We start from the raw sequence: 15,593 nt of genomic DNA on the forward strand, positions 1-15,593 counted from the left end.
ATCAAGATGAGCAATTATACTTGCAGTTATTTTGTCACCAGTACATTTTCGTTCATAAGAATATACATCCATTAAACTTGCATTATAAACAAAATAAGATAGCAATAGTGTTGTTCTTCAGAATAAAGCAAGTGATATTGATAGAAAGTGATAGATATTTGCTGAAACTGATAGTACTTACAAAATCAATTAGGAGTTTATTTGTATATGGCTCCAATAAGTTGGCACAGTATTGAGCATAATATTTTAAAAGTAGCGTACAATTGCTGAATGTGACTGTGTTTAGCTTAAGTTAACTCGTTCCATACTGAATTCTGAAGTGCTCTTAGACTTATTACGCAGGTCACTGAGTTCCCGTACGGAACAGGTTAACCAGTAGCGTGTGGATTCGTGCAAAGGGAAGGCTAGCCCAATTCTGATATAAGAATCCCTGTAACGAATTGTGTACAGCTTTGCCTGTGATCTCTGTGTATTACAAGTGCACACAAAGCCAAGGAATCTCAACTGGAGTCTAACGTTACTGATGAGTGTATTCTTGATGCACATATTCGCTATGTAAATCGGCAATTGTATTCTAGCAGGCTGCATCAGTCGTGTTTTTTTTTTTTTGATATACCCCGCGGTGGGCAGCGAATCAAGATGGATTCAATAGGGCCACCATACTGTTTCTTTAAAACAACAACTAAATGTCATGATTTAATGAAAGTAATTTATTTTAAAGAAAAAAAAATTGTGGACTATTTTTTTTCTGGCGGTAGTGCAATAGCAGTCCAATGTATTTGTGTAATAATATGCCATCTACTTGAAAGACAAACAAGGAAAAAATCTCGTCACATTGGCTCGCTTGGTGTCTGGTGTCCAAGGGCATGGTGACAATTTCCCATAAACTTGATATGTAGCAATGCATTCAATAGGTGGTAAATGTGGCCCATGGACAAAACATGCAATGCCAAACTTTAACTTTCTCGTGGAGGAGATGTTGATTATTTGAATGATTGATGGCACAAAACTGTACTTTGCGTCATTTTTGGGCATCAAGCTATTCACCTGCTCTCAGGAATTTTAGAGGAAGGCAAGAAACGGGGGGGGGGGGGGGGGGGGGGGATGGTGCAGGTGGCTCCTGCCGCTCAATTCCATTCATTAGCCTGATGGTTTATAAGTGTTGGTAGCATTATCAAAGAACGGATATTGTTGATGAAAGATTGTTGTTTTTTTAGCTGCACAGACTTGGATTTGATATCACTTTCAAATCGAACAAGATTAACCTCATAATATCTAGGAGAAGCGAGAGTTACAAATCTGTGCATTTCAGGCGTGTTTGCAAACCCCGTTTGGTAAAAGAAGTGTGTTATTCTACATGGTGCTGTGAATTGTCTACGGCAATTTTCATTCTCTCATTGTAAAGGCAACAGAATAGATGCGCCATCTGATACATGTTCCTCAAATAACTCGGAGGATAGTTGTCAGATTAGAGGTGGACTTGGAGGATATGACATAGAATCAGTCTAGAAGATAAATCTAATAGTTAAAGGGATGATTTAGTATCTGTTGAAGTGAGAATTCAGCTTTTATGTTTTGGGGAGATACTTTGAAACCACTTTATAAAATGTTAAAAAGATGAATTTACATTTTATTTGATGAAAATCAGTAGTAAAACAGCTGAGATATCCAAAAACAAAGTAAAATGAAGCGATCCTAATAAATGGTGGGTCCCATCTTTTCTGAGGATCACTTTGTTTTTGATATCTCGGCCATTTCAAAACCAATTTTCTTCAAATGAACTTTGAATTCCTTTTAGAATTATATGCTATTTCATATTTCATAAAAGGTTTCTCGTCTCAAAAAATCTTTATAAAAAAAATGTTAGAAACCTCAAGCCCCATCTCAACCAAAACTGTATTATCCTTTTAAAGGGACTGTACAGTACTGGTTGAGGTGGGGATACAGGTTTATAACATTGCCAAGTGAAATAATGAGAAACCTCTTATGAAATATGAAAGAGCATGTAATTTTATGAAGGATTCAATGTTTATTTGATGAAAATTGGTTTTCAAATGGCTGAGATATCCAAAAAAGTGATAATAATAAAAGGCGACAGGCCACGCCTTTTATTAGGATCTCTTTGTTTCACCTTGTTTTTGGATATCTCAGCCAATTCAAAACCGATTTTCATCAAAATAAATTTTTGATACCCCATAGAATTGCATGCTCTTTGACATCTCATAGAGTGGTTTCTGAATATCTCGCAAAACGTTAAAAGCTAAATCCTCACCTCAGCCAGAACTGTACAGTCCCTTTAAGTAAGACAGTTGGTTCCTTTTGCACTGATTCTTGTGTTGATCTGGACAAGCAGCCAGTGTGAGTAATCTATCATAGATGAGTCAAAATTAAGCCATCAAACAGAGTTCTTGTCTGTTTTTGAGGTGGAATATCACCTCTTCACTCAGCTTGTTTTCCTTTGGTCTGTGCTTTGTCAGCTGTATGTTGTCTCAGCATCTAGACCTTTTAGTTGTAACAGAAAGTTTTTGCGAGACCTTATGAGCCTTGCACCCTTTGTGTAATTGATAGTGCTCTTTTCTTAGTACTTGTACAGACTTTATATTTCATGCGACGAGCATGTATTCATCTTCTATGAATAAAAGATTTTAAAAGTTCATAAGGCTTGATTCACCAAAATGTCTGTATGCACAGTAGTGTGAAAGGTTGACCCTTATGGTATATCCACACTCTTTCACATGTTGTGATTTACACACATATCTATTTGCTGCTTTTTTCCCTCTCTCTCTCTCAAGAGAAGGGGGCACTATTGATGTCGAATGTCCTCAACAATAGAGCAGAGAGTGTGCGAGATGTAAAAAAAAAAAAAACAACATAAAAAAAAAATTAGAACCGAACAAGATATCTTTTTTTGATTACGAGGACCTCTTCCTATCATCTCTGTCATAATTCTCTTTCTTACGGACAGATTAACACTCCATCATAGCACCAGCAGGTTTTTACAGTGATTTAAAACACTCGTGTTTAAACCAGGAACAACCAACAAATTCTCCTTTTCGTTTCTTTAATCATTTACTTAAAATCGTCTGAAACATTACAAGAAAAATATAATGTAAGCGATCACAAATTACGTCGACGTGACGTATAGAGAACACAGTTTGTCGTTGATATGCTCTGACACGATCAATAATTAATCGAGATAAGGTATACAATTGCAATAAAGACTGGAACATTCGATTCGGTCTTCGGTCTACCAGACCATCAAATGCTTTAAATGAGAGGAGAAATAATGCTACACGTGCATGTAATGGTTGGAGAAAAAGTGGTATACAAGAGAAAAATCATCATTAGAGCACAGCGAAGGAGTTACAATATTCTTTTCATGTTCTCAAGTTGTCAGTAGCTCGGATGTACCTCGATCAACCAACCTTAAAGGGATAGTACAGTATTGGTGGAAATGAGAACTTTTTTGCGAGATACCAAGAAAACACTTGAGAAATAGTACAGAGCATACCATTTTATTAGAGGAATTCAATGTTTGTTGGATGAAAATCGGGTTTGGAATGGCTGAAACATCCAAAAACATAGTAAAACAAAGCGATCGTCATGAAAGATGGGTCCCACATTTTATTAGGATCGCTCCGTTTTGGATATCTCAGCCATTTCAAAACCAATTTTCATAAGATAGACGTTGAATTCCTCATGGAATTACATGCTCTTTCATATTTCATAAGAGGTTTCTCATTATCTCACCAAAAATGTTAGAAACTTGAAGTTAGGTCTCAACCAAAATTATACGATCCCTTTAACCCCCTCCCCTGGTAACTACAACATCCAGAATATACGAGACGCTCACCAAGTGAAATACACACCACAGTAAACTGTTACGGAAGGGATGGTACAGTTTGGTTGAGATTGGGCTTCACGTTGCCAACGTTTTTGATGATGATGATTTTTTTTTTTTTTTTTTAATATAATGAGAAACCTATGAAATATGAAAGAACATAATATAATTCTAAGAGGAATTCAAAGTTTATTTGATGAAAATTGGTTTTGAAATGGCCGAGATACCCAAAACAAGGAGATTGTAATAAAAGGTGGGACCGACCTTTTTTGAGAATCGCTTTGTTTTACTTTTTTTTGGATTAACTCGGCCATTTTAAAACCGATTTTCATCAAATAAATTTTGAATGCCCCTTGGAATTGTATGCTCTTTCATATTTCATGAGGCTCATTTTAAGCATCTCGTAAAAAGTTAAAAGCTGAATAGTCACCTCAACCAATACTATATCATCCCTTTAAGTACTTGTTCAGACTTTACGCCCACTGTGGAACTCTGCACTCCAGGCCCCATTGGAGATGACTTTTGTTCATAGAATTTAAATCGTACAAACAAAACGGTATCCGCCTCATCAAAATCACCACACAATTTCTGCCCTTGAATTGTCCATAAAGTACTGTAGAATTCATGATTTCATAAATGATTCGAAAATCACCACTTCATACCTATAAAAATCATCATTGCTAGACAATTGGGCCAACATCTCTATAACATGCAGTAAATCGACGAGAAGAGTTTTCTTGCCTTCCTTTTCTTTCTTCCTGTCTTCAAGTATACATGTACGCGTATACGATATTAAGTGAAGATTTGTGTTAAGGTCAATGGGAGCCTTATGAGGCGATGACATACTCATTTTTTTATCTTGTTTGAGTATGTTCATGCCCGATTTTCATGGGACCTTAACTGCTCTGTTTATGTGATTTGAGGGAAATATCGTTTTGACAATACCCAAAATGACTCGATGGCTATTACAGACATTTATTTTGACAATAATGGTCAGTGAAGCGGGGGGGGGGGGGAGGGGAGGGGAGGTGGGTCTTAAAAAAGAAAAGCAATTGTGTCACATCATTTTCATAGTCCTAGTACCTTCAGAGTTGACTGTGAAAATCGGCTGCTTTTAGAGAAAATCAGAATTCGCACTGCGTAGCTACGTTGACACACTGTGTTCACACTGTGAATATACACAGTATGATAACGCCAGAGCCCACAGTGTGTGTGTTGTGTGTGTGTGTGTAAGGCCGACTGTAATACTGTAGTTATGTGACCTTTTTATTTTCTCCCTGGTTATTTGGGACAGTATCACAGTGATTTCAGGTGTACGATTCATTTTTTTTTTTCACAATGCGACCACGGCAAACAGTGTTAACGAATGCAAATTATTCACCAGGAGACACTGCACAGTTTGAACCACACTGAAAATGTCATCAAGATGTTTTCCACACTGTCGTAACACTGAATGTTTACACTTTGGTCACAAACCATGCTGTACACGTAGTCTATACAATGTCACTACCTTACGACATCAGGGCATCATTTATATTCTTTGTGACAATGTGAACACTCGTTTTCACATTGTTGATGTATAGTGTGACCCATGCAGTCTCAGGCGAAGTATGCACCACAAAAGGAAATACAACAAAATAAAAGGTTGTGTGACACATTATAGGACCCTACATATTTCTGTCAGAACTTTGTTCGAATGTTGTAGGGCGAGAGATGGAAGGAGGCAAGGAAATGTAAGGTTAACATCAGAGAAACAACGTCTACCAACACGACACACGAATACGGAGACATTTGGAACCAGTTAGGCGTGGCATCACACTGTCCCAAAATTTACACAAGATGGCCATATGAATACGAGTATAAAGTTTTCAATTTCGTAAGAATCTTGCCGCGAAGGTGGAGAAAAAAACTCAATCAACAGCCAAAGCAAGTACTATGCTGGCAGAATATTACACAATGGCGACCGAACCACACACAAAGGCTCACGAAAATATCAATCTTTATGATATTGAAGAACACGCTGACTACACGATGATTTTGTCACCGCTCATGACGTTTTTGCTGAAACCAACGAAATTCCACCAGCGATCATTTTTGCATCGTATGTGCATCTTTGCTTAATTTCGGGACAATGTGACGTCTGCATGGGAATTTGCCAATAAAAAAATAAAAAAAATCATCTTGCCATCTTATAATACGAGTTAGCACACCTGACAACGATGAGAGAGGACAGTTACTGTCAAAAATACCTTAAATGTCGGGGAAAAAACACGTGAATCAAATCTCACGGGCATTTCTCCGTAGTCACATCGCCAATCACCACCACGTGACCACCACTATCAATCAAACCAAAAGATGATGATCATTAAACGATAGACTGCCCACACTGGACACAGTATTTAGTGTGTAGAGAGAGAGAGGAATAAAGAGGATATGGTATTTACAAGAATCCGAAATGGCTCAAAAACTGAAGAAAAAAATGCCGATGAGCCGTTCTGCGATTATCTCGGATGAGTCTTCTTCTCTTGCAAAGCGGTTTAAAACATGGTGAACATATTAACTATACATAATATAGTCATGTTTTAATCGGCTTTTAATTTGCTTCACCGTCACTCCTCCAGAGAACAGAAGACGTCCTTGGAGACCCAGTCGAAAGCCAATTTCTAACCACATTGCACTTTATATAACATTCTCATATCTCCTGTCTCACCACATTGCATATCTCAGAAGAACACCTCTGCAAAATTAGACGCCATTTTTTCTTCTTTAAAGGGATTGCACAGTTATGGTTGAGACCTAATTTCAGGTTTCTAACATTCTTTGGTGAGATAATGAGAAACCTCTTATAAAATGTGAAAGAGCATGTAATTCTATGAGGAATTCAACGTTTATTTGATAAAAATTGGTTTTGAAATGGCTGAGATATCAAAAAAGAGCGATTCTAATAAAGTGTTGAACCCACACTTTATTACGATCGCTTTGTTTTACTTTGTGTCTTGATGTTTCAGTCATTCCAAACCCGATTTTCGTCAAATAAACTTTGAATTCCTCTTAAAACGGTATGTTCTGTACTATATCATAAGTGTTTTCTTGGTATCTCGCAAAAAGTTAAAAACCCAATTCTCATCTCCACCAAAACTGTACTCTCCCTTTAATTCAATCATTAACAGTGTTTGTGAATATAGAATGCAGCTGAGAATTCACAGTGATCGGATCGTCTGTGTGAATCGTCTCGAGGAGAATAAAAAGGATATCTATACTTCCTCTCAAGCATCTCCGAGAAAATTACAGAAAACTGAAGACACATTAATGGTGAAAATCGGGACTCGTGAAAGTACGGTCCCCCTTTAAAAACTTCTTTGTTGTCTTTTGCCAGCGCACCAGTGCAAATACGGTGTCTCCGCTACTAGTAGACCTAATTCCATGTAGGGCATTGTTCCCTTATACCCATACAACGCTTTACGACAGCATAAGATGACAAACAGTTGTAACCATGGTAACACAGCACAGTACGATTACATACACACACAATTATAATCGAACCTCTGCCGTTACGTCGACAATTACACTGATTATCATACAATGTGTACACTCAAAACGATGGAGAGATGCCTATGCGCAAATTGTTTTGCCACGCTCAGTTCTGCCAATTTGATGGCTGAACATACACCTTTAGATCTAGAAGGGCACTTATTCGTGGGTCCATAGAGAATGGTACTTTGCTGATTAGTAGCTGTTGGTGCTGCCCTACCGCGCCCCGCAGAAAAATAAAGAAAAGGACCTGACGTTCCATATTGAAAATGGCACATGCTATGAAGTCACTTATTTTTTTTCTTCAATGCTGAAAATCTTTCGCTACATTGATACCATTACATAAAGTTATTACAAAATGTATATAAGATTGCAGCTATTCAGCCATAATTCTTTTTAACAAAGAACGATTGAAAAGGTGTTAGTCGTTCATGCCCTTTTTAACCTCAACCAGAATTCAAGGTAATCAATTTTCAAGAAAGCAGAGTTATATCAATGACTTTATACACAAATTTAAATAAAACACAATATGTTTGAGATTAGTATTTAGAGGAAATAATCTCCTTAAGAGAGAAATCACGAGCAGACCAGGACAGAAAAACAGCGGAAAAACAAGAAAAGAAAACCCTTCCTTGTATTTTTCCTGCCCTGTCTGCTTTTTACGAAATTGTGTTCCATGAAAAGACTTTCAAATTTTGCTTGATCATTATTGTCGTCGAGAAATGAGTCTATGTTTGATAAACTGGCTGTAAAATTTGCCGGAATAGCAGAGGCAATATTGGGGAGAAAATGGTTTGGCCTCGCAACACTTCTTCGCGAAGCACAAGAAGGGTTTTCTCCCCATGATATCTGAGGGAAGCGAGTTTAGTCTGTTAGTACATCGTACTTTCATTCGCTGAATCATTCGCTGTACGATGAAGTTACATGGGATCCTCTATACAATGAATAAGTCATGAATTCATGAGGAAAAAGATTCATAGAAGGCGTCAAAAAAGGGTGATATATCATGTACTCGAACGTCGTCACGCACTCGCTGCCAAGGATTTACGATGTGTGTGATACAGAGACACCGATACTTGAGCTTTGCTGGTGTGAATCAGATTTTCACGTGCTCGCAGATCGAGAACCTGACAGCAAGATTCAAGAACTGCAATCGTAAGTTTGTCGAGCTCAATTTCTCATGGCTTCACACGCTATCAGTCAGGCTTTCCGAACGGATGATATAACGTCAGATGCACGAATGAAAGATCGGATAATCTTATATAACATAATAAGGTCTCTTTGAGTGTTTGAGTGTGGGTGCATGTCGGCTGCACTTCTCACACCTCCGTTTCGATGTTGCTCAACGTTTGTCTTTTCTCATTCTCATTAGCTCCATCGTCATCGCTGGCCACGTTTCCACGTTCGCAATCATCCATTTCGTCTTCGACCTCGTCTTCGAAGACGTCGCTCTTGTCTTCCGTGCCATCGACAACGGGCAAACGATCTTCCGCGTCCAAGTCCGGTGTGACGTCGGATGGTTCCTCGATCTTGATGTCGATTTTTGTCGTCTCATTGGCCTCTTCGTCCTGCTCGTTCTCGTCAAAGTTCGGCGGATGGTCGTCATAGAGGCTGTTCTTATCGGCGGCCCCGTCGGGCGTCGGGCGTGGCTCATACGGGTCCGGGAGCACCATGCTGTTTCCCAGCGATCCGTTGCCCACGTGACCATTTGAGGAGTCGCCCCGCGAAAACTGTTTGCGTAGCGCGTAGAAGCGGTCGCCCAGCGTAGTAGACCTCGTCGCCAGGCTGGTCTCCAGCACGGAGTCCTTCTTCATGGAATCCTTGCGCGGGGGCGTAGAACAAGACGAGCGCGACTGTCCGTTGCGCAACGTTCTGTGCGTACTGAGCGTTCTGTTCAGCAGATGCAGGCGCCATTTTCTTTTGATCTCATTCTTCACCTCGCCGTTCATGAAGCAGTAGAGAATAGCTAGTAGAAATCCCTGCATAGTTGATAAGGGAAAGAAATGATATGTCATTATAGAAAGATTTATAAAGAGTGGTCAGTAGTTGTAGTATCGGTGTTTCTTCCCTTTCTTTGGTATTATGAGCGGTTTACCGTTCATTAAAGCGCAGGTGGTCAAATTCTAACAATCTTTCAATATCATTTTATCCAACTCCGTCTATGGTGTACCTGACCATGCTGGGGTGATGATGATGATCGCAATGGCAGAACAACCGACCAACAAATCAATATCATTATCATGATAAATGTTCGGGGGGGGGGGGGGGGGTTCAGTCAAAGTAATTATCATTGCCGAGTTAACTGTTAAATCATTATGTATGATAGGCCTATATGTGATTAATGTTAAACTGCAGTTGTCGTTGTCTCAAGACGAGGAATCATATCAAGGGAGAATACTTTAATAATAATGACGATAAAACACTAATATGATCTTTCATTCATCTAGGGAATGTCTTTAACTCTTTATGTGCCATGGTGGAACCCCCCTGTGTGCCACGTTATTAATCTGAGACAGGAAGGTAGTCATACTCTGAGAAAGAATTCTGTTTTTCCAATTTGTATAACTCCTACAAATTTCTGTTAAGACGGGCATACTAGTAGGTAAAGTTAAAGAGGAATGCCAAGCTCTGTTCTGATATAATTTGTATGACGAATCTATTTTCATTTTTTTTTCTTTGGAATGACCAGTTGCTACATTACTGTAAAGGCATGACTTTTGCACATAAAACCGTGACAAAAACTTAAAATGTACGAGCAAATCTAGTTGGGAACGCCGCTTGATAGTCAATCGCGACATAGAATGCAAGCCGTATATTAGAGGAACAAAAGCACGAGAGACGATTTCATTGTGTCGCGGGATTAGCAGTGATTAGTGATTTATCGATCGGTTTTGGCGGCTTTGTTTGTTGAGCAGAATATGCGAAGTTGGCACGCCGTTGACTGAGTCGGACGTGCGAACGTGGCACATAAAGAGTTAATGTTGCCATGATGTACTATCAGGTGATCATCACAATGTTATTACCCTAGCATCGCTGAGCATCCAAACAGGACAACTGGACCCTGTTTCATAAAGCTGTTCGTAAAGTTACGCATGACTTTACCAACGACTAGAAGATGAAGGGCCAATATGTGTGCCCATTTTTTTTCTCACGATTTAACAAAATACGACTGTGTGTCAATATTTCATTTACATTGGGGCAAAATACACTTTCAACTTGTAAGAATAATCATTACGTGTATCATCTGCAAAATTCAACTTTAGTAGCTATTGAAATTAACAATGATTAGGAAACCCACTCATTGGCTTGCCATACTTAAGTCGTTCGTAAAATCGTGCGTAACTTTACGAACAACTTTCAGGAAACAGGGCCCAGGGTCAAGATGGACAGTGCGAGTAAAAACATCTTTTCTCTAGGGACGTAAGCTTCTGACTGGATTCGAACTCGGGACATCTGCGTGAAAGTCAAGAGACTTTAGAGCCATTAAAGCACAGTGTCCCCCTCTCTATCGCCCCCAAAGGCACACACACACACACACAAACACACACACAAACACACACACACATATATATATATATATATATATATATATATATATTGAAACAAAGAAAGGGAAAACTGACCAGAAACAAAAGGATAAATACTGAAAACTTTGAGCAAAGAAAATGGGTTTTTATCTGGATGACAACCCATTTTTTTTTTGCTCAAAGTTTTCACTATATACATAAATATATATATATATATATATATATATATATATATATATATATATATATAATCGATAAATGACGTCATGTCGTACCTGAAACGAGGAGATTACGAGCTCGAAGTACACTCTGATGTGGATCATGGTTTTGTCGTTGGATGCGTGTAGACCGGCTGTGACGATGTAGTAGACGCCAAAGAGTGGGATGAGGATTAAGGTGGATTTGGCCAGTTTACTGCAATGAGAAGATGAGTTCCACATAGATTTATAAGATACCAGAAGTGGTTTTAGGATTAAGAATGGAAATGAGGGTGCTAGGGTTCGTTATTACAATATTGTACTGATTTTGTGTAAAGATGTGTATCATGAATTGTTTGTGTTGTTGGAAATTGATAGATACTGTAAGTAATCAAAATGAAATAAGATGAATTGAAATTAAGTGAAGTGAAATGGAATGAAGTGAAATGAAATGAAAATAAAATGAAATGAAGTGAAGTGAAGTGAAGTGAAGTGAAGTGAGGTGAAGTAAAGTAAAGTAACGTGAAGTGAAATGAAATGAATTGTAATGTAATGAAATGAAATGAAATGTAATGAAATGAAATGAAATGTAATGAAATGAAATGAAATGAAATGAAATGAAATGAAGTGAAATGAAATGAAATGAAATGAAATGAAATGAAATGAAATGAAGTGAAATGAAATGAAATGAAATGAAATGAAATGAAGTGAAATGAAATGAAATGAAATGAAATGAAATGAAATGAAGTGAAATGAAATGAAATGAAATGAAATAAAAGGGGTACTCTTGGGGAAACAAGAATAAGACCGCCGTTGCATATATCAATACAGTGTTGACATTATACCTGAAAAGAAGAAATAAAACTTACTGCGATTGCCTCTTTAAAAAGTTAAAAAGTTCGTGAAATTTTGATTGTAATGTAAATTTCCCCGAGGATTAAAATAAATCACGTTTATGTGATTGAAGGACACTTTTAGCTCTCGAGAAATCAAACAACAGTCCTGAAGAAAACCTGAAAAGTTAAGTACAGAAATACCAATTCCTAAATTTGCCACATCTGATAACTACGTTTCAGATGCTGTCGACTGATTGCACCTATGGATACTTTGATGAAAATGGAAAAGGATCAGGTACAAAAAAAAGAAAGAAGATATAGTGTAAATCGACACAAAAAAAATGTCGGTATTGTTGAAATACTGCATCGCCGACAGTATTATTGTCATGAAGATATTGTAGTCATCAGGTAAACTTAATACTTTGCACCGAGGGAGGAAGGAAAGCGAAACGGATACGCATGTATCAATGGATGTGTGACATCATCGTGTAATAAGAAAACTATCTATTCGTATTGTAGTCCCACGACCGTTCATAGTGAATCGTAATGGAGTGCTGTTGTTTGTCTTCAAGATGTACCAATATGCGTCAATAAGCACCACCTCACAAGGTTCATAATAAATCATACGTATGTAATCTCTAGCATTATGAATCCTTTCTTTTATTCAACATGTTCACTAGAATCGTTCTTCAATTTAATCCGATTTTATCGTCCGTTTCTGGAAAATGTGATTTGTTTACATGCATACACATATCATCAGTGCATAGCAATTTGGGGATGTGATGGGCTGGGGTTGTGGTTGATGTAGGTCCTACATATAAATTCATGAACGCGTCATTTCTTCGCGTCATTTGGCCGCGTCATTGGTAGACAAGTGTGACTTTGTTTTTAAGTGTATACTCCCGTCTTTGCTCTTTGATTTCATTCTTATCTATCTCATCTCTTCTCATCTCTCTCTTTTTCTCTCCTATCTCCCTCTGTCTCCTCTGTCATTCACACACACACGCACACACACACACACACACACACACGCACACACACACACACACACATACTCTCTCTCTCTCTCTCTCTCTCTCCTTTTTGCATGGGAAAAGATGTACAACGTTTAATAGCTTATTCACTACGGTGATCGAGTTAGAGAAAATAACTGCCCGCACATATTATTTGTAGTAAGGAAATGGCAAATTACATTAAGATTCAATAATTTTTGTATTTCTTTAAATACCAAACTGATATACTATCGTCAGTCACGCCTTGTAAGGTACGTGTACAGCACTGTATCCACTTTAAGGAAACAATATTACACACACGTTGACACGCTCGTTTCATTTCCTCGGCGACGCAGACGAATTAGCACCGTGGGATTAATGATGTTTCTATAGTTTCCTGGTGATAGAAGAATAATCAGGTCATTTGTGATTTATGTTTTTCCTTCGCAGCGTCAAAATAGGCCTAATCCTGTGAGACTCTCCCGCTGTGGATTGTAATTGTCATGATGCTCTATTTATCGATGGCAATCTAGATAAACATGTGCGAAAAATCTGGGTTGAAAAGTGAAGTAAATTCCAATCAAATCTTGCCTCCCCTTCGAAAAATTAACCCTCTTCGTGCAACATTGATCTCCTGTCTGTAGTACATTTTGTATTTGGAATTTGTGCACAGTATACTCATTAGCACGTAAAGAGTTAAAGAGAAAACAGGATATTAACAGTTAAGTCGGTTATATCATGTCCACTTTTTTTTTCAAAAAGACAATCTGTAGACGAATTGGTAGTCCCACATATCAGACAAAGTAACCATTTTCGTCTTGGTCCACGAAAAGTGGGATTTGTCTTCGGGTTTTTTTTTTCCATTTCAAATATTCCATGCATGATGCACATTTTGAGTACATTCCTCTTATTTGACATTAATGTTCAAGTCCCGGAAACATCAAAAGTATCCGTCAACGATGTGTGACTATGAATTATTGATTACACATTGCAATCAATATCAGTAATGTCGCTTCCAATAATGGCAATTTTCCCGCTTCTAAGTCAATTCTTGACTTGCGGCGGGCACTCACACCATTTCATGTTAATAGAAAGTCATAAATCCTGTATTGGTATCATTGGCACCCGTACAATCAACAGCTTGATTACAGCTGCTTTTATTCGTATGTTTTTCCCCCTGAGTCCCGTCTGTATTTCAATATATTTCCCATTTTTGTTTATTGTAATGATTTTGACAGGATTTTGATTTCAATACTTTCCTCAGTCACGTATCTTAATCTGACCATACTGTTGGTACTTTTTGATGTTATAGCCTTGTTGGTATCACTCGTAATTATGATATTTGCATGGATTAAACTCTTTGAGACGGACTGTTGATCTGTGAATATCTGCCAAGAGATGAGTAAACTATTAAACACAAAGAGTGAAAATGAACGAAATGAAATAAATCAATGAATCAGACCAAAAAAAAAACTCTTCTTACAGAGTTTAGAGCTTAATATCGGAACTAAAAGTTAAGGATCAATTGATGGCGCTATATTTACCTCCATTAATCGACGAACCCGAATGGGAAAGCATAACAAGACGCCAAAATTCTACAATAATCATCGTATTAACAAGCGTCAATCAGTTGCAGTGAAAACATCTCGACGGAAGAATTTAATGAATTTGAACAAGCGTAGCTAATTCTCCAAATCTTACACTGCTGCATCGTTCCCCTCTCCCTCTCTCTCCCCCTCTCTCTTTTATTCTTTCTCCAGCAGCTATGTCTATACGTGTATCTCTCTTTCCCTTTCCCTCCCTTTCGTTTTCTTTTTCTTTTTAAACGTCTGTCTTTTGTCTTCTCTCTTCTCTCCCCCTCTCTATCTATCTATCTATCTATCTATCCATCTATCTATCTATCTATCTATCTATCCATCTATCTATCTATCTATCCATCTATCTATCTATCTATCTATCTATCTATCTATCTATCTATCTATCTATCTATCTATCTATCTATCCAAGGTGCGTCTACATCTTTTAGAACAGTGGGTACTACGTCGCTGCTCACACTCGCGTGTAATGTATGCCATTTTACTTATTCGGATGCTGCAGTGCATGCTTGTGCTTTTTCCGAAATAACTGTGTTAACTCGAGCTACAACACTGACGGTAAACGCACACGATTACCGATCATCTCTATTGATACCCCCAACACTCGTGTTTTCTTCACCACCACAGCCAACATCGCGCGATCGCGCTGGAATATTGCACGATCAGAAAAGAACACACCACAGCAGTTGATTGTGCTTAGCTCATGTCCATAAAGCGTGTTACCAAGATTTATCCACAAATGCCTCGGTTTAGACAAATAACGAGGAAGAAAAAGTGTTCATCAGGCACCGATGATTTATAATACAGTCATGTCTAGACTGTTCCGGTCCCATGAGGAATATTACATTAGCATGTGTTAGACAATTACCTGACACGTGTGAGCTTTATACGACATGGTCGTACGGCAACTCTAAAACACCAACATCATGAAACTTGGAGTGACAATTATGTTAATCCCTATACGGACTAGAGCTGGCCAAAGGGGAATACGAAACAACAAACAACAACAAACACCAACAACATGCAAATCACCAGCACGAAAACATGCAGCTCGGTTCCGCAGGAGACATTCAA

General features: G+C 38.2%; 1 protein-coding gene across 1 annotated transcript in view; it reads right to left on the reverse strand.

The window, feature by feature from the left end:
• Positions 1–7,554: 7,554 nt before the first annotated feature.
• Positions 7,555–15,593, reverse strand: part of LOC139727358 (vasoactive intestinal polypeptide receptor 1-like) — a 193,780-nt gene continuing 185,741 nt past the window's right edge. The window contains exons 11-12 of the mRNA XM_071638318.1: positions 11,175–11,313; positions 7,555–9,351 (exon numbers count right to left, since the gene is read on the reverse strand). Coding sequence (XP_071494419.1) covers positions 8,692–9,351; positions 11,175–11,313 — 799 coding nt within the window. The 3' untranslated portion in view covers positions 7,555–8,691. The remainder of the gene's footprint in view (positions 9,352–11,174; positions 11,314–15,593) is intronic.

The sequence above is a fragment of the Diadema antillarum genome, unplaced genomic scaffold (assembly GCF_040938485.1).
Source record: "Diadema antillarum isolate AM-2024a unplaced genomic scaffold, OU_Dant_1.0 seq00000127_RagTag, whole genome shotgun sequence".
Classification (NCBI taxonomy): Eukaryota; Metazoa; Echinodermata; class Echinoidea; order Diadematoida; family Diadematidae; genus Diadema; species Diadema antillarum.